At 40.0% G+C, this 19,837-nt stretch overlaps 1 protein-coding gene across 2 annotated transcripts in view; it reads left to right on the forward strand.

Moving 5' to 3' along the window:
* Positions 1-19,837, forward strand: part of LOC126281205 (ubiquitin-like protein 7) — a 65,283-nt gene that overhangs the window by 5,930 nt on the left and 39,516 nt on the right. For both annotated transcript variants that reach the window (XM_049979943.1, XM_049979942.1), the window contains exons 2-3: positions 1,522-1,623; positions 16,313-16,416. In XM_049979943.1, coding sequence (XP_049835900.1) covers positions 1,522-1,623; positions 16,313-16,416 — 206 coding nt within the window. The remainder of the gene's footprint in view (positions 1-1,521; positions 1,624-16,312; positions 16,417-19,837) is intronic.

A 19,837-nucleotide genomic window follows, 5' to 3' on the forward strand; every position in this document is an offset into this window, starting at 1 on the left:
GTTTGGCAAGTTCAGCGTTGCACATAATACTTCAGCTGCAGTCAATCCTTTCCCAATGCACCTCATTCCAAACAGGAATATAACATTGCTCTCAAACAAGTCATTCTTGCACTTTCCAGAAGTCCAAAATGATGTCGAGAGCCTGCAAACTTCGCACTGAATATCAAGTTTGTTAGCCAGTCCAGTCCTTGCAGATGAGCCCTCAGAGATGCTAATTTGCCCACCACAAACCCTACATTTCACAGCATCTTGCAAAACCTGTCCTAACACACTCAAATCTAAAAGAACATAACGTAAACTATTTTGATCTTTGCCAATAAATAAATCCTCATGGTCTCAAAGTTTCCTCTTCAAAGAACTAGTAGGCATGTCCTTAACACGGGTCTATGAAAAATGTATTTCAGGATCAACTCTGGATTCAGATTTCGTGATATGCTGATTTCTATGGAAACGTCACTTCTTAAAACAACCCTTTCTTTTCGTCATGTTGAAAAGAGGTATAAGAGCGTATAATAACACACCAAACCACTACGTTTTCAGTTCAAAACTTACGAAACACAACCACCACAAAGTAAATAAACAAAATGCATGTGCTACACCGCCATTTGTGTTTACACAATGCATCCAACCTCTTAACCTGAACGTTAACATGATTTCAAGGAATAAATAGCTGAAAACCACAGCCTTCTAGTTTGGATAGTTCAAGAGATAGAGATACGCATGCAAGTCAGTGCAGAACGACCGGATAATTTTACAAACACTCTATTAACTTTGAAATTATAAAAACTACACTTCCAATTGCATTTTTTGACAAATAATGCATCAAATTATTCAGCAGAGATCAAATATTAATAAGAGATAATAATCCAAAAATGTTACTTTTTGACCAATTCCGCCATACGTACTCCCCTTAATCAAGTGTCAGCTGTTCGGCAGTCAAATATCAGTCAGTCTTTAAGCCAGACACCCCTTTTAGAGCTGGCCTCCGGGTGGGTCTCACGGTGCAGTCCTGTGTGTCTGGCTGCATGGTATTATAGTACAGGATGAATAACAATGAGAACAGGCAACAACCTTATCTAAATCTTTGGTTAGTTATTATAGGTCTTAGAAATACACCATTGGAATTGTTGAAGAAATTAGTGGTGTATTTGTATAGGCTTTTAAACTTACACTAGGTTTTCCGGGAAGCTCAGGTACCTAAAATCAGCCTTTATCGTCAAGGAAGACCATCCACACAAAATCTTTAAGGTTTTGGATGCATTGAGAGGGCAATCCCATCACATTTGCAGGCTATCTAGTGGCTGATGACCACTAAAGAAATGTAAATAACTTGCCCTGATGAGGCTAAATGAAGCCTCAGATTTGGTGGGGGAAATTCAGTATCAGTGTTTGTGTGGAATAGGTATGAAAATATTAGTTATGTATTGATTTACTTAATTGCTTTCAAGAGATGATGATATGAGTTGTAATTTTGCAGTTTTATGTTAGAGTTTACTGTAATATAACTGCTTGCTGTTCCAGAACTTGTTTACTGTGGGAATATCCTTGAAGATGAAGCCACCCTTCGAGCTTCTGGACTTAAATCTGATAGTACAGTCCATGTTCTGAAGAAGAGAGAAAAAGGTATGTTGCTACTAGGTCTTCTCAGGAGTTTTATCTTTGTTTTTCAGTTGAACATGTATTATCATTAGTGAAAAAAGAGTCGCTATATTCAAGGTTCTGATGAGCGTGGGATTCGCAATACAGAAGGAATTCTTGTACAACTTTTGTGTGTGTCACACCACCTGTCGGTTGTGATCCATGATGTCATCAAGATGACACACATGCCTATTTCGGGTCATACAATATTGTGAGTATGTCACACATAAGGAATGCAAACAGGCACAAATAATATGAAAAACATTTGATTGGTGAAATAACAGGACACATGTGGAATTAAGAGTTTTTGGGTGGGGACAAACTATATATGTGACAATCCCAATAATGAACACATACCGAAAACAACACTTACACAAAAATCATATGAATGAATTCATCAACAAAAAAGGGGGGGGGTATGTTATTGGAAGTATTACTTAATCTAGATAGCTCATTGCCATAATACGAACCCATACATAGTTCCTAAAACTGGTACCAGAAATTTCAGTTGACCTATATAGCTCAAGTGAAATCTACAGCATCACAAAACCACACACAGCTCAACAAATCCAGTATTAAACACTTCACTTCACCTGTATAGCCAAACTGAAGTCCACAGTACTACAGCACCAAAACTTGCACACATGTCTAATGTTTAAAACCTAACCTCACCAATGTATGTGAAATAAGCTCCATGATACCAGCCAACCACAGCCCAACACAATTACCTACAGCTAACATCGCAACCTAAAAATTCATAAAAAAAACTGCATAAACACTAATTTCAAAATACAACTAACACACAGTGTCTGTCAGACCGTCAGCAAGAGCAAACCACTAGTTCCTGCTACTAATAAGGTGAGTACACCATTCGTTTGTTACATATTTTTATGAGCTTCAAACAGGAGTGACTGCAGTAATGGATAGAAACTGTGATTGTTGTGTACATATGCGAGCTGAGCTGGCGACCCTTCGCTCACAGCTTCAGGCTGCGTTGGATTCCGTCACACAGCTTGAGGCTGCTGCCAAGGGGCGTCACTGTGGGGGATCAGACGCGGGGATGCGAGGAACGTCGAACACGTCCCACGTGTCCTCCAATCGGTCCAGTGCTGTGACCTCCTTGTGTACTGCCTGCACTGAGGTTGACCCCTCACCTGTGGTCGAATGGGAGATCATTCCAAAGTCTGGCAGCCAGTGGAAAATTTTACGAGGGGCCGATTGTAGGGCTTCCCTGGTTCATTTGATGAACGGGTTTCGGGCATTATCTGTGGCTGACGATGTCTCTGAGCCAGATGCAGTCGTCCACCCTGTTCCAGAGGAAGCTTCTCGGCCCACAAGGTCTGGGCATTCCCAGAGGGTGGTTTTGCTGGTAGTTGTAAACTCCAGTGTTATGCACGTAATGGGGCCCGCCCCTTAGGAACATGGCTGCCAAGGAGGGGAAGGAAGCCAATGTGCATTCTGGGGGGAGTCATTCCGGATGTGGAAAGGGTGACTTCCGGATGCCATGAAGAGTACAGGGTGCAGCCAACTACAGGTGGTGGCTCATGTCGGTACCAATGGTGTGTGTCACTTTGGATTGGAGCAGATTTTGTCTGGTTTTGGGCAGCTAGCAGAAATGGTAAAGACTGCCAGTCTTGCTTCCGAGATTAAGGCGGTGTTCACCATCTGCAGCATCTGTGGTCCTTTGGTGCAGAGCCGAGTGGAAGGTCTGAATCAGAGGCTCAGGCGGTTCCCTCGGGTGGTGGGTTTCCAGGTTCAGCTTAATAGGTCAGGAGTCCACTGCAAATAGGAGGCCGCTACACGTGTAGCGGGGTCTGTGTGGAAGGACTGGGCAATTTTTTAGGTTAGAGGGTATCAGGGAACCACAGAACAGGCGTCTGTCAGAAAGTGGACAGGTAAAACACAGTAAGGTAGTTGTAGAAACGATTGGTATTGTAGTTGTAAATTGTCGTAGCTGTGTTGGGAAAGAACCAGAGCTCCAAGCCCTAATATAAATCACAGAAGCTAAAATAGTAGTAGGTACAGAGAGCTGGCTAAAGCTGGAAATAAGTTCAGCCGAAATTTTTTAAAACTTTCCTAGAGTGTTCAGAAAGGATAGATTAAATACAGTTGGTGGTGGAGTATTTATTGCTGTCAGTTTGCCTTGTAGCGAAATTGAAGTAGATAGTTCATGTGAAATAGTATGGGTAGAGGTTATACCTGACACCGGAGTAAACTATTAATTCGATCGTTTTACCGATCCCCGACTCAGAAGACATAGTTGCTGAACAGTTCAAAGAAAACTTGAGTCTCATTTCAAATAAGTACCCCACTCATACAATTATAGTCGGTGGTGACTTCAATCTACCATCGATATGCTGTAAAAATTATATGTTTAAAGCCAGTGGCAGGCATAAAACATCATCTGAAATGGTATTGAATGCTTCCTCAGAAAATTATTTTGAACAATTAGTTCATGAGCCCACTTGAAGCATAAATGGTTGCGGAAGCATACTTGACCTTTTAGCAACAAATAATCCTGGATAAATAGTGAGTGCTGTGACGAATACAAGGATTAACGACAACAAGGCAGTTGCTGCTAGGCTGAATATCGTAACACCTACAACCAACAAAAAGAAACACAAAGTATATCTATTTAAAAATGCTCTTAATGCCTTTTTAAGAGACAGTCTTCACTTCTTCCGATCTGATCATGTAAGTGTAGAAAAGTTATGGAATGTTTTCAAAGAGATAGTATCAACAGCAATTGAGAGATACATGCCACATAAATTAATAAGTAATGGTACTGATCCCCCCTGGTACACAAAACAAGTCAGATCGTTGTTGCAGAATCAAAGAAAAAAGCATGTCAAATTTAAAAGAATCCAAAATCCCCAAGAATGGCAAAGTTTTACAGAAGTTCGAAAGGGAAGTAGGAGTAATCCACAGAATTACAGGCCTATATCACTAACGTCGATTTGTAGTAGGGTTTTAGAACATATACTGTATTCAAACATTATGAAGTACCTCAAAGAAAACGATTTATTGACATATAGTCAGCATGGATTCAGAAAATATTGTTCTTGTGAAACACAACTAGCTCTTCATACTCATGAAGTAATAAGTGCTATCAACAGGGGATGTCAAATTGATTCCATATTTTTAGATTTCCAGAAGGCTTTCGACACCATTCCTCACAAGCGTCTTCTAACCAAACTGCTTGCCTACGGAATATCACCTCAGTTGTGCGACTGGATTCGTGATTTCTTGTCAGAAAAGTCACATTTGGTAGTAATAGATGGAAAGTCATAGAGTAAAACAGAAGAAATATCCGGCGTTCCCCAAGGAAGTGTTATAGGCCCCCCTACTGTTCCTGATCTATATTAACAACATAGAAGACAATCTGAGTAGCCGTCTTAGATTGTTTGCAGATGATGCTGTCATTTACCGTCTTGTAAAGTCATCAGATGATCAAAACGACTTGCAAAATGATTTAGATAAGATAATTGTATGGTGCGAAAAGTGGCAATTGACCCTGAATAAAGAAAAGTGTGAAGTTATTCACATGAGTACTAAAAAAATCGGCTAGATTTCGATTACGCGGTAAGTCACACAAATCTGAGGGCTGTAAATTCAACTAAATACTTAGGGATTACAAATAACCTAAATTGGAACGATCACATAGATAATATTGTGGGTAGAGCAAACCAAAGACTGCGATTCATTGGCAGAACACCTAGAAGGTGCAACAGGTCTACCAAAGAGACTGCTTACACTACGCTTGTCCACCCTATTCTGGAGTATTGCTGTGCAGTGTGGGATCCGCATCAGGTGGGACTGATGGATGACATTGAAAAAGTACAAAGAAGGGCAGCTTGTTTTGTATTAACACGAAATAGGGGAAATAGTGTCACAGACATGATACGCGAATTGGTGTGGCAATCATTAAAATAAAGGCATTTTTCGTTGTGACAGGATCTTCTCATGAAATTTCAATCACCAGTTTTCTGTTCCAATTGCGTAAATATTCTGTTGGCACCCACCTACATAGGGAGAAATGATCATCATGATAAAATAGAGAAATCAGGGCTCACACAGAAAAATTTAAGTGCTCGTTTTTCCCGTGTGCCGTTGGAGAGTGGAACAGTAGAGAAACAGCATGAAGTTGGTTCATTGGACCCTCTGCCAGGCACTTTATTGGGAATAGCAGAGTAATCACGTAGATGTAGATAGTAAATACTAGTCCTTGGCCAGAGATGAAACAAATATGACACTTCTCATACGTGACAATTACACTGAACAATTGAAGAAATTTAATCATAGTCAACATGTCATCCCCCACTTGTTACATGCAGCAGTCGTCTCATAAACTTTGTCGTCGTATCTATTATTAACAAAAAAATGAAACACAAAATTAAATCACCAACTATAAACTACAAACCACATTAGTAATATTGAAAGGGAAAGCAAATGTATTGCCCATTACTGACAACATCAAAATAACTCACTAACAGCCACAAACATTGCCAGTATTATTCTTAGAAGCAGCACTAAAGTGGTTCAGTAAATCACTAACAAACAATTTAGAAACATAAGCGTCCCTCACTAGAGACCATCATCGCATACTCCAACAAGCTCTCTGCAAAAATGATCTGTTTCAAATATGTTGTCACCATAATGTCACCTACCACCACAAAGTTGTTTCATGGGTCAAAGCAGACAGTTGGTACCACAAACTTTGGTTGAACCACTGTAGCAGTACGAGTTATTACTTCCTCTAATTTCTGAAATTTTTCTGGTATGCATTTCCTTATTTGGTATCTGGATAATAGTGTCTGACTGACACGATATTTCAGAAGCATATGTTTCCATCACAAAATGCTGTCAAAATTGCTGATTGTTACCTGGCACCCCTCTCACCACCCCCAGGGCTGTTTGTCTAATCCATTGCCCATCTATATCTACATGGATACTCTGCAAATTACATCAAACTACCTTCACAATAATTCTGTTATTCCAATCTCGTACAGCACCCAGAAAAAATGAACACCTACATCTTTTCATGTGAGTTCTGGTTTCTCTTATTTTATTATGATGATCATTTCTCCCTATGTAGGGTGGCGTCAACGAAATATTTTCACTTCTGGAGGAGAAAATTGCTGACTGAAATTTTCTGAAAAGATTCCACCACAGCAAAAAATGCCTTTGATTCAATGATGTCCCCCAAATTCTGTGTCATTTCAGTGATACTCTCTCCACTATTTTGCGATAATATAAAACATGCTGCCTTTCTTTGAACTTTTTTTGTATACTCTGTCAGTCCTATGTGGTAAAGATCCCATACCATGCAGCAGTATTCTAAAACAGCGGACGGACAAGTGTAGTGAACGCAGGCTCTTTAGTAGATCTGTTACAGTTTCTAAGTGTCCTGCCAATAAAATGCTGTCTTTGATTTGCCTCCCCCGCAACATTTTCTGTGTGTTTATTCCAATTTAAGTTGTTCATTGATTTTGATTCCATTGAACACTCGTGTGTATGACCTCACACTTTTCCTTATTTAGGTTCAGTTGCCAATTTTTGCACCATACAGGTATCTTTTCTAAATTGTTTTGCAATTTATTTTGATCATCTGATGACTTCATTAGTTGATAAATGACAGCATCATGTGCAAACAGTCTAAGACGGCTGCTCAGATTGTCTCCTAAATCGTTTATATGGATAAGGAACAGCAAAGGGCTAGTAACACTATCTTGGGGAACGCCAGAAATCACTTCTGTTTTACTCGATGGCTTTCTGTGAATTACTACGAGCTGTGACATAACTGAGACGATGTTCCATAAGCACACAATTTCACTACGAGCCACGTGTGTGGTACTGTGCCAAAATCCTTCTGGAAATCTAGAAATACAGAATCAGTTTGAAATCTCACGTCAGTATCACTTAAGTTAATGATGTTTTCTAAATCCGTGTTTGCTGTGTGCCAATAGACCGTTCTCTTTGAGGTAATTCATAATGTTCGAACACATTATATGTTCCAAAATCCTACTGCATATCAACATTAATGATACAGGCCTGTAATTTAGTGGATTACTCCTTCTACCTTTCTTGAATATATGTGTGACCTGTGCAGCTTTCTATTCTTTGGGTATGGAGCTTCCGTCAAATGAATGACTGTATATGATCGTGAAATATGGAGTTATTCAGCATACTCTGAAAGGATTGTTAAATATGGAGTTATTGCATCAGCATACTCTGAAAGGAACCTAATTGTGTACAGCCTGGACAGGAAGACTTGCTTTTGTTAAGTGATTTAAGTTAGTTCATTACTCAGAGTGTATGTACCACAACTGTACTCACGTTGGCAGTTGTTCTTGATTCAGATTCAGGAATATTTACTTTGTCTTCTTTAATGTAGGAATTTCAGAATTCTGTGTTTAGTACTTCTTCTTTGGCAGCACTGTCATCGATAGTATTTCCATTGCTGTCGTGCAGAGAAGGCATTGATTATGTCTTGCCGCTAGCATTCGTCACATGTGACGAGAATCTCTGTGGATTTTCTGCTAGGTTTTGGGACAAAGTTTCATCTTTGAATTCAAGCCGCATCTGGTCTACACTTACATTGTTAATCTGGAAGGAATGGAGATTGTCAGGAAGGTCTTAAGTGAATTTTTATCTGCTTTTTTGAATAGGTATATATTTAGAGGGTTTGGGGGTTACAGTATTCAATCTCACTATGACAACTTTGTGTTTCATAATCCCTGTATCTGATTTGATGCTTGTAATTAGCTCAGGATTATGTTTTGCTACAATGTCAAGTGTGTTTTCACAGACGTTTACTATTTGCATGTGTTCATGAATAAACTGCTTGAAATAATTTTCAGAGACTGCATTTAGCACAATTTTGAATGATATTTTGTGCATACCTCCATATTTAAACATGTATTTTTGTCGACATATCGAGGATACATTAAAGTCACCACCAACTAAATGAATCGGGTACGTGTTTGAAATTAAACTCAAGTTTTCTTTGAACCTTTCACCCACTGTATCATCTGAATTGGGAAGTTGGTAAAACGATGCAATTATTATTTTATTCCGGTTGCCAAGAATGACCTCTGCCCATACTAACTCACAGGAACTATCTGCTTCAATTTCGTGACAAGGTAAACTTCTTCTAACAGCAACAAACCTCCAATGCCAACTGTGTTTAGCCTGCCCTTTCGGAACACCGTTAACTTCTTCACAAAAATTTTGGTTGAACTTCTCCAGCTTTAGCCAGCTTTCAGTGCCTGTAACAATTTTAGCATCAGTGCTTTCTATTAGATCTTGGAGCTCTGGTACTTTCCCAACACAGCTACAGCAGTTTACAGCTATTATACCAGTTGTTTCTGTATCTGTGTTCTTCCTGTGTTCTGCATGCACCCGTTGAGACTTAAGCCCTTTTTGAATTTCCTCGAGAGCCTCTAACCTAAAAAAACTGCACATGCCACACCACACAGCACCTGCTATCCATGTAGCCACTTCCTGCATGTAGTGGACTCCTGACCCATTCAGCGGAATCCAATAACCGAGCACTCTATGGTTCAAGTCTAGGAATCTGCAGCCTACACTGTTGCAGACCCTCCACTCGGCTCTGTACTAGAGGTCTGCAATCGGCCCTGTCGACTGCTGCAAATGGTGAGCTCTGCTTTCATCCCACAAGGAAGACTTCCAGCCTTTACCACTTCTGTTAGCCACTCAAAACCAGAGAGAATCTCGTCCAATCCAAAGTGACACACATCATTGGTACTGACATGAACCACTGCTGTTGGCTGCACCCTGTGTTCTTCATAGCATCCAGAAGGACTCATTCCACATCTGGAATGACTCCTCACGGAGTGCACATTGGCTTTCTTCCCCTTCTTGGCAGCCATGTCCCTAAGGGGCCACAAAATGTGCCTAACGTTGGAGCTCCCAAGTGCCAATAATCCCACCCTTTGTGATTCCCTGGATCTTGCAGACTGAGAGGTTTCCTCTGAAACAGGGCAGGCTCTTGCATCTAGCTGAGCAACAGTGTCAGCCATAGATAGTGCCTGGAACATGTTTGTCAGACTAACTGGGGAGGTCTTACTTACGGCTCTCAGGGAAGTCTTTCACCGCCTGCCACATCCTGAGCAACCTCCCACTCGACCACAGATGAGGAGTCAAACTTAGTGCGAGCAGTAACTGAGCTGGGCACAGATGATGACTGACTGGAGGACTCAGACTTGCTGGACATTCATTGGATCCTCACAGCCGGCCCACAACAGTGATGGCCATCCACTGCAGCTTCAAGCTGTGTAACAGAAGCCATCACAGTCTGGAGCTGAGAGTGAAGTGTTACCAACTCTGCTCACATTCGCACGCAACAATCACAGTCTCTATCCATGCTAAGGATCACGGAAAACTGCTCTACTGAGATAGCTGGACTATTGGCATGTGCTGCAGAACTCTGTTGTAGACCCTGACAAAAATGGAAGGACTGTGTCTAATAAATTAGATTAATACACAGAGATTCGTAAACCAAACTACTGAAGCAAGGCTGAATAATTCGCTCCTGATTTGGAACTTGTAATATTTCACAGAATTGGTTTACTTTCCAAAGCAAATGAAAACCCAAGCACTGCGACGGTTAGATATTAAGTTAACATGCAGAAACTCAGGGACCTAAACTATCAAAGCTCACGGATGAAATTGTACAATTCGTTCCTGGTTAGGAACTTATAAGTCACAAAATCATTTACTTCCCTGAGGCTGCTCTGGTTCAGTCAGTTGCCGCTGCCCTTGTCAAAACACTAGTGTTGAGTATGTATTATTAATCCATGTTCTGTTACACTGCTAATGGTTCGTATGTGAATTTTATTCTGCTCCCATAGCATGTTGTTATAAATTGTGCTCTAATTTTTAAATTAACTCCTGTGTAGTTGTAGTGTCCCATTTGTGGTCCATATGACACACAGTGATCTTGCACTAAATCAGCTCATCCTACCGTAATATAAAACTCACCATGGAATTTGCAAAAGGTGGGAATATACAGTTTCAAGATACTGTTGTCAAGTGAGGGGTGGATGGGTGACTGCACACATCAGCAGCCAATGCTCTGTGACATATTTAGACATCTGTTGTCATACAACACAGAAGAATAGTGTATTGGAGATAATGGTCCAGTCAGATATGTACTGTATCAAAAGGAAAATTCACTTGAGAAGGCTCACATGTTTGGAGGAGACAAAGATGTAGGGGGAGGTGTCAGAGTTCAAAGATTGTAAATTGTTAAGCCCTCTTGACAGCTTTAGTGTAGAGAAGATAGGACAGTGTAAGAAGGATGTATGGATTAAGAGGCCCAGAAATGGCAAATGAAATGAACAATTGCGATTAAGATTTAGGAGTAAATGAGGAATAACCAAAAAGATGGGGAGGGGTGTCTGCAAGTAGTGGAATGAAGATAAAAAAAAACAAAGAATATAATTGAGTGAATAAATAAATGGGGCGGTTGTATAATAACAGAAGGTAAATCCAGGAGGTTTGTAGGCTGGGACAATATTTTGGAGAGCAAATCCCCATTCTGAATGCCACATTCAGAAAAACTAGTACTGACAAGGAGAGTTCCCCAGTGGTGCATTAGATATTTTTGAATCCCAATATATGGTGATGCAGGTTCAGATCCCACCTTGCAACCATGTGCCCTGATGGGGCCTTGTTTGCAAATAATTGACAAAAATAAATTTCGGAATTTTGCTTGATACTCAGTAATGTTAAAAAAAGTCGTACTACCAGATGGGTTGTATGGTGTAATGGATAAGATAATATAAGGTAATAGCTATGCATGCATGAGATTGTGAGTTTGAATCTCAGTAAATTTTTCATTATTTTTAAATCTTTGTCAAAATGACTTTTATTATTATTTTTATTCAAGCAATTGGTAAATGTAATTTTTTATTTCTATTCCTTTGTCACATCATTTTAATCACTGTATGAACTTTTTCTTTGTTTCAATTTTTCTTCATATTATTCTTTTTCCAAATGAAAGATGAAATGATCCATTCATATTGACTGTGCAATGCTGTGAAAAATGTTTACCAGATCTGCAATTTTTTTTGCCCACAGTAATTGTCATAAAAACATATCAAACTTAGCCTAAAAACCTATATCAGTATGGACAAAATAACGCAGGTGAAGATTTAAATGAGACTGGCTTATAAGTGAAATGAAATTAAAGCAGAATGAGAAAACCGCGGTAACGTGTGTGTGTGTGTGTGTGGGGGGGGGGGGGGGGGGGGATGAGATAAAGCAAAAGAAATTAAATTAAAATTAATACATAAACTTAATTAAAAACACATAAACAAAGATTTCAAGTGGAAAAAGAATGATAGGAAGAAAAATGAGAAAGTTATTGCCTTAAAATACAGAGGAATTGGACCAAAAAAATTACATTTAAACCAATTAATAGAATAAAAATAGTGATGAAAGTCATTTCAATAATAATTTAAAAGTAGAACAAAAAAATTACTGCCCCTGACGAGGTTTGAACCCACAACCTCTTGCATGTGAAGCTATTATCCTATATTATACCATGCAACACGACTGTCATCCAAATTTTTTAACACTATTGAGTGCCGCACAAGATTCTGAAATATTTTTTCATCACTTAATCGCAAACGAGGGCCCACCAGAGTGAATGGCTGCAGTGTGCGATACCTGGGCTCTTAACCTCCATAACCATATAGAGGGTTTCTTAAAGTTGATCCCACCGCTGGGGACCTCTCCTTGTGAGTGTGAGGATCCACATAGCTTTGGAGTGTAGCACACACCCAAGTCCTTAGAGACGTGCCTCAGAATGTGTTCAGAAACTGAATTCTTGTTGTCCCCAAGTTGGACAGTTCTGTTTACATTCATGAGCTCACCCAATATGGGTCATTAGTATAGAAATTGCTTTGCAGTTAACACATTTTATTTCACTGCATAGTCTGTGTGAAAATGGACAGAAGCCTACAGCATTGTAGGATCAGTGTATGGTTTGCCTGTTGCCCATGCTAGAGGCCCTTAAGGTACTGACAAAGACAGTCTTGAGTTTTTGCAGAATTCCATGTTAGCTTGGATTGTCACACAGCTAGCCAAATTATAAAGATGGTGGAGGTTCATTATATGGAACACCAGTACCAGACAATCTGGTTATTTCATTTCTGACCTCTGTGAATGGTGCAGATGTGTGATTCACTGCTTTAAAATGACAGTTCAGATGTTACTGTGAAATTAAAAGGGGTATTTTACCCATGTAAGAGTCAGTTCAAATGGAAGCAGTGGACAACGTAATATCTGTGTGTAGGCTACCATTTTAACACAGCTTGTAGTCTGGCCTTGAAGTTGTTGAAAGAGCATTTATGCCTCTACATGAGTACTGTTGACAGGAGAAATGGGGTTTGAAGAAGTACAGTGTTATAGGTAGTGTTAGAAATTCAATGCTGTAGGATCAAACAAACAACAAGAGGCCCAACTTTGTTGCCTCTCTTGAAGTTTTGGGCTGCAAATAGAATACTGGTAGGCTCCTAAAAAGCAAGATGAGATGTAATACAGTGTGCAAGATGCAGTGGTATACTCTGGGGACATGGAAAATAGGTAGAATACTGTGCATGAAGCCACATACTGCGACCTGAGCAAAAGGAAAATGTATTGAACATCTTCATCTTAGTATATAATAGAATGTTACTCTTGTCCAAACTATTATAAGGTAATGGAAATATACAGGATGTTACAAAAAGGTACGGCCAAAATTTCAGGAAACATTCCTCACGCACAAATAAAGAAAAGATGTTATGTGGACATTTGTCTGGAAACGCTTAATTTCCATGTTAGAGCCCATTTTAGTTTCATCAGTATGTACTGTACTTCCTCGATTCACCGCCAGTTGGCCAAATTGAAGGAAGGTAATGTTGACTTCGGTGCTTGTGTTGATGTGCGACTCATTGCTCTACAGTACTAGCATCAAGCACATCAGTACGTAGCATCAACAGGATAGTGTTCATCACGAACATGGTTTTGCAGTCAGTGCAATGTTTACAAATGCGGAGTTGGCAGATGCCCATTTGATGTATGGATTAGCACGGGGCAATAGCCGTGGTGCGGTACGTTCATATCGAGACAAATTTCCAGAACGAAGGTGTCCCGACAGGAAGATGTTCGAAGCAGTTGATTGGCGTCTTAGGGAGCACAGAAGAACATTCCAGCCTATGACTCGCGATTGGAAAAGACCTAGAATGATGAGGACACCTGCAATGGACAAGGCAATTCTTCGTGCAGTTGAGGATAACCCTAATGTCAGTGTCGGAAAAGTTGCTGCTGTTCAAGGGAACGTTGACCACATCACTGTATGGAGAACGCTATGGGAGAACCAGTTGTTTCCGTACCATGTACAGCGTGTTCAGGCACTATCAGCAGCTGATTGGCCTCCACGGGTAGACTTCTGCGAATGGTTCATCCAACAATGTGTCACTCCTCATTTCAGTGCAAATGTTCTCTTTACGGATGAGGCTTCATTCCAACATGATAAAATTGTAAATTTTTGCGATCAACATGTGTGGGCTGACGAGAATTCGCACACAATTGTGCCATCATGTCATCAACAGATTTTCTGTGAACGTTTGGGCAGGCATTGTTGATGATGTCTTGATTGGGCCCCATGGTCTTCCACCTACGCTCAATGGAGCACGTTATCATGATTTCATATGGGATACTCTACCTCTGCTGCTAGAACATGTGCCTTTACAAGTACGACACAATATGTGGTTCATGCATGATGGAGCTCCTGCACATTTCAGTCGAAGTGTTTGTACACTTCTCAACAGCAGATTCGGTGACTAATGGATTGGTAGAGGCGGACCAATTCCGTGGCCTCCATGCTCTCCTGACCTCAACCCTCTCAACTTTCATTTATGGGGGCATTTGAAAGCTCTTGCCTACGCAACCCCGGTACCAAATATAGAGACTCTTCGTGCTCGTATTGTTGAAGGCTGTGATACAATTCGCCATCCTCTGGGGCTGCACCAGCGCATCAGGGATTCCATGCGACGGAGGGTGGATGCATGTATCCTCGCTAACAGAGGACATTTTGATCATTTTCTGTAACAAAGTGTTTGAAGTTACACTGGTACATTCTGTTGCTGTGTGTTTCCATTCAATGATTAATGTGATTTGAAGAGAAGTAATAAAATAGCTCTAGCATGGAAAGTAAGTGTTTCCGGACACATGTCCACATACCATATTTTCCTTCTTTGTGTGTGAGGAATGTTTCCTGAAAGTTTGGCCATATCTTTTTGTAACACCCTGTATAGGTTCTAAAAGCCATGTGGCCTTGCAGTCAGTATGTCAAACACCAGTTTACTATATACACCGCCAAAATATAGTGATGACAAGATGCTATTCCCACTATGTGCGTCTGTAAAATCAGCAGTCTGGTTATTTGCTTATAGAAGACAAAATTATTTTCTTGTGCTCATATGCCAGTCAGTTGACTTCCACCTTTCTGGCTTCTGGCAAAACGAAAATCCAGTTTTTCAAAGTGAACTGTTGCTGTTCTGATGTACTTGATATACTGTGGTCCTTCTTTTGCGTAGCAGTAAACATGAAAATATCTGAATATATTTTCAGGATGTGGTGCACAGCTCTTCTATATTTGAAAAAATGTGGTGTTATTCCCTTGAGCTGCTGGTAAAGTACTTTATTTAGACAACCGGTTTGTCATTGACCCCAGGTTCACAAAAGTATTCACATCATCTTATGTGAATTATAAAATCTTTATCATCATGTGATGAAACCATGAGCTACACACTGTTATCATATGGTATATCGTAGTATAGTGAAATTATAGTTTAATGTGAATGGGCACACTACCTATCACACTTTTTATAGATTGTCAATGTAATTTAGATTTGTATCACCTGATGTCAGTGATTTTATGAACACTTAACTTGATTCTGTGAATACTTTTCTGAACCTGTTGATGATCAGATGATTGAAACTAGTTGTGTAAATAAAGTATTTTACCTGCAGTTCAAGTTGGTAGTATGACATTTTTCATGAAAATATATCTTTTTGTTTTTCTTCTTCGTGGTTTTGCACAAGATTTACCAATCTTTGTGCGTGCGTGCATGCGTGCGTGTGCGTGCGTGCGTGCGCGTGCGTGCGTGTGCGTGCGTGTGTGCGTGTGTGTGACTGTCTTATAAATAAAGATCTTTTATTGTGTTTTTCAACCTTGAAGTTACACAAACAATATCATAACCCTATTTGACTTCTTGGAAGTTGTACCCAGATGAATTGTTGAAACAAAGAAAAAAGAGAAACTGCTAGGGAACTAAATTACAAACTCAAACTATCTTGTGTACACAGCTACCTGCACTTAAATAAAATACCTACTCAATATAGTAAAACTTAACAGATGAAGGGAGGTGTTCACAGAATAAATATATGTCCCCTAGTTATTGGAACTGAAGGCCACAGTTAAATCTGCAATAATATAAAGCTTATAATTCTTAAATCTCAAGTATGAGATTGAAATTAGTCACAGTCTAAAATTGTTTGTAAGATGTATACCTCTCGGAGTAAAGTATGGTATTGTAACAACAGCCAATATATTTGAGTATTGAATAACAATCTTACAGTGTTAGGGCATTCTCTTCTACAGAAGCACCTGTTCCATCAAGACCCCTGTCTGAAATGGACATTCAAGAGTTGGTGATGGCGTTCAAGACATTTCTTAAGCATCCAAGTTACCGTAGTGCCCTACATGTACGTATATTTTAATTAGTTTTGTTTGTTTTTCCAGTATAGTTTTCTACATATACATACATAAATACTACACAAGCCACCATACAGTGCATGGTGGAGGTCATTCCCTTTCCTGCTCCTCCCATAATTGTAGCAAGGGAAAAATAACTGTCTAAAAGCTTCCATATGAGCCCTGATTTCTCTTAACTTGTCTTTGAAGTATATATGAAAGATTTATGTTGGCAGCAATAAGGTAGTTCTGCCATCTGTTGCAAACACCAGCTTTCTAAACTTTTCCCTCCAGGAATTTTCATTTCAATTCATGGAGCATTTCTGTGATAAGTGTTGATCGAACTTACTGGTAACACATCTAGCTACACGACTCTCAATTGCTCCAGTGTGTTTAGTATGTATTTGAGTAAACGGAATTTAATTGTGTTGTTTGTCAAGTGAGCTAGACCACCATTCACTGTGTAGTGATGTTTAATAAAATTTATAGAATGAAAGCAGGCATAATGTATGTCATGAAATATAAAACAAAATACAATGTCAATTATAACTCAGTAAATTTACACACATCAAAAAAGTTTTGCATCATCCCGTTTCCTGGAGCTCGTGAAGATAGACATTGGCTGTGGATATTGTATCACAGACACAGCCCCTTTGACTGTTCAGAGATGTCACTAAACCCACCCAAAGATGTAAACAACCATGCATGAGCAGCGCCTATTAGACAGGGGGTCTGACAGCCGATCAGTTGCAGTCATTCCACCAGGAAGGAGGTTCACGGCTCTTGTTGTCTGTAGTTCAACCGTGCCTAGACGATCAGTACTGCAGTTTGATCGCTTCCGCATTGTTACTTTGTGCCAGGAAGGGCTCTCAACAAGGGAAGTGCCCAGGCACCTCGGAGTGAACCAAAGCGATGTTGTTCGGACATGGAGGAGATTATGAGAGACAGGAACTGTTGATGGCATGCCTCGCTCAGACCGCCCAAGGGCTACTACTGCAGTGGATGACCCCTAACTATGGATTATGCCTTGGAGGAACCCTGACAGGAATGCCACCATGTTGAATAATGCTTTTCGTGCAACCACAGGACATTGTGTTACAACTCAAACTGTGCGCAACAGGCTGCATGATGCGCAACGTCACTTCCATTGTCGATGGCGAGGTCTATCTTTGCAACCATGACACCATGCAGTGCAGTACAGATGGGCCCAACAACATGCTGAATGGACCGCTCAGGATCGAAATCACATTCTCTTCACCAATGAGTGTCGCATATGCCTTCAACCAGACAATAGTTGGAGACGTGTTTGGAGGCAATGTGGTCAGGCTGAACGCCTTAGACACACTGTCCATCGAGTGCAGCAAGGTGGAGGTTTCTGCTGTTTTGGGGGTGACATTATGTGGGGCCGACATACGCCCTGGTGGTCTTGGAAGGTACCATAATGGCTGTATGATATGTGAATGCCATCCTCCAGCCGATAGTGCAACCATATCAGCAACATATTGCTGAGGCATTCGGCTTCATGGACAACAATTCGCGCCCCATTGTGCACATCTTGTGAATGACTTCCTTCAGGATGACGACATCGCTCGACTAGAGTGGCCAGCATGTTCTTCAGACATGAACCCTATCGAACATGCCTGGGATAGATTGAAAAGGGCTCTTTATGGATGACGTGGGGGATCTACTTTGAATTTCTGTTGAGGAGTGGGACAATCACTAACAGTGCCTTGATGAACTTGTGGATAGTATGCCACAACGAACATGGGCATGCGTCAATGCAAGAGGATGTGTTACTGGGTATTAGAGCTGCCGTGTGTACAGCAGTCTGGACCACCACCTCTGAAGGTCTTGCTGTATGGTCATACAACATACAATGTGTGGTTTTCATGAGCAATATAAAGGGCAGAAATGCTTACATTGATCTCTATTCCAATTTTCTGTACAGGTTCCACAACTTTTGGAACAGAGGTGATGCAAAACTTTTTTGGACTTTTGTATTTGTTTTAAGTATAGAAATATATACCTTTTTTATATGTGTAGTGCAATGGGAAGATATTTTATTTGTAACACTCAATGCCTCTATACTAGATCTCCCCTCCTCCAATTCTCATGTTCTTTGGTGTGTGTACTTTGTCTAAGAACACATTCCTAATCATGCATGTCATTTAAATTAATATATTATAGTTGTATAGATAGTGCCTAGTTCAGTGATAGGAATGAATTATCAATAGTTTATGCAGAATCAGTTGATATACTGTGTGTAGAAGAGTTCATCAGTGCTCTGGATTAGTGCATCAAATAAGGACAGCAGATGGTCCTATCATCAAAAACTGCACTCTGGCATTAATACAAAACTAATACTTCACTCAACAAATGTCATCTACATGCCATGTGTTACAATATGACTCTGAGTAGTTCAGAGTCAAATACCTGGTTTTCAAACTAAACAGAACTTTGAATGATAAGAATAACACAACTTTGAACCAGTGTGTCCTAGCATGACCTTTAAGAGCCTCTTCAGAAATCAAGAAGTCATCTTGAAACTGAATGTCATTATATCACATTTAAATCAATGTGTAGCTTGTTTGACCACAGTGTTGAGTCAGTGTTCAGTATGTTATTGGGCTCAAGATAGCAATTTCTACTTATCACCTGTCTGTAACCTTATGGTTCAAAATTGTTAGGGGTGCACTGAATACATGAAACAGAAGCATATCCATGAAGCCCAGATTTTTTTGTATTCACATTAGTCTAACCATGTCTCAAATTTATTTTAAGAGTGCCAGTACTGAATACTATTTATCAAAGCACAGCACATCCTAACTGCAGTTTTATGGGTCTTCTGTGTTTTTCTTATGTTATGTTACTTGATGCAACAGTATTTAGTGAAAACAAGAAATAATTGCATGTGTTGGAATTAACACCACACACACAATCTCATCATTAAAGCTTGACAAATATTTACAGCCAGTGTATGTTGTGCGAAATAAGAATTTCCTGTTGGTAGCATTACAGAAGACTGATTGTCACAGTGGACTGTTCATAAGCTTGTGGATAGTCTTTTCTCCTTGTTTTCAGTTATGTGGCTCTCAGTCTCTCACATTCAAATGAATTCTCCAAAAACGATACAGTAGATCAAAGTTCTTGAAATATGATTCGCTCTTTCAGCTGCATGAGAGCTGTGTCTCAGATTAGTCTTTATGTGAATTGATTTTATCAAATTAATACAGATAAATAACTGCACTGTCAGGATATTTGCCCCCCCCCCCCCCTCACCATATGGGTCCAGGGGTAAGAATAGGCCCAGGATATTCCTGACTGTCGTAAGAGGAGACTAAAAGGAGTCTCACACATTTCGGCCTTTGTGTAAGGGTCCTCCGTAGGATTTGACATCCATTTTTCAAAATTTTCCCAAAGAGCGAGCCAATT

This window comes from Schistocerca gregaria, chromosome 7 (genome assembly GCF_023897955.1).
Source record: "Schistocerca gregaria isolate iqSchGreg1 chromosome 7, iqSchGreg1.2, whole genome shotgun sequence".
In the NCBI taxonomy this organism is placed as follows: Eukaryota; Metazoa; Arthropoda; class Insecta; order Orthoptera; family Acrididae; genus Schistocerca; species Schistocerca gregaria.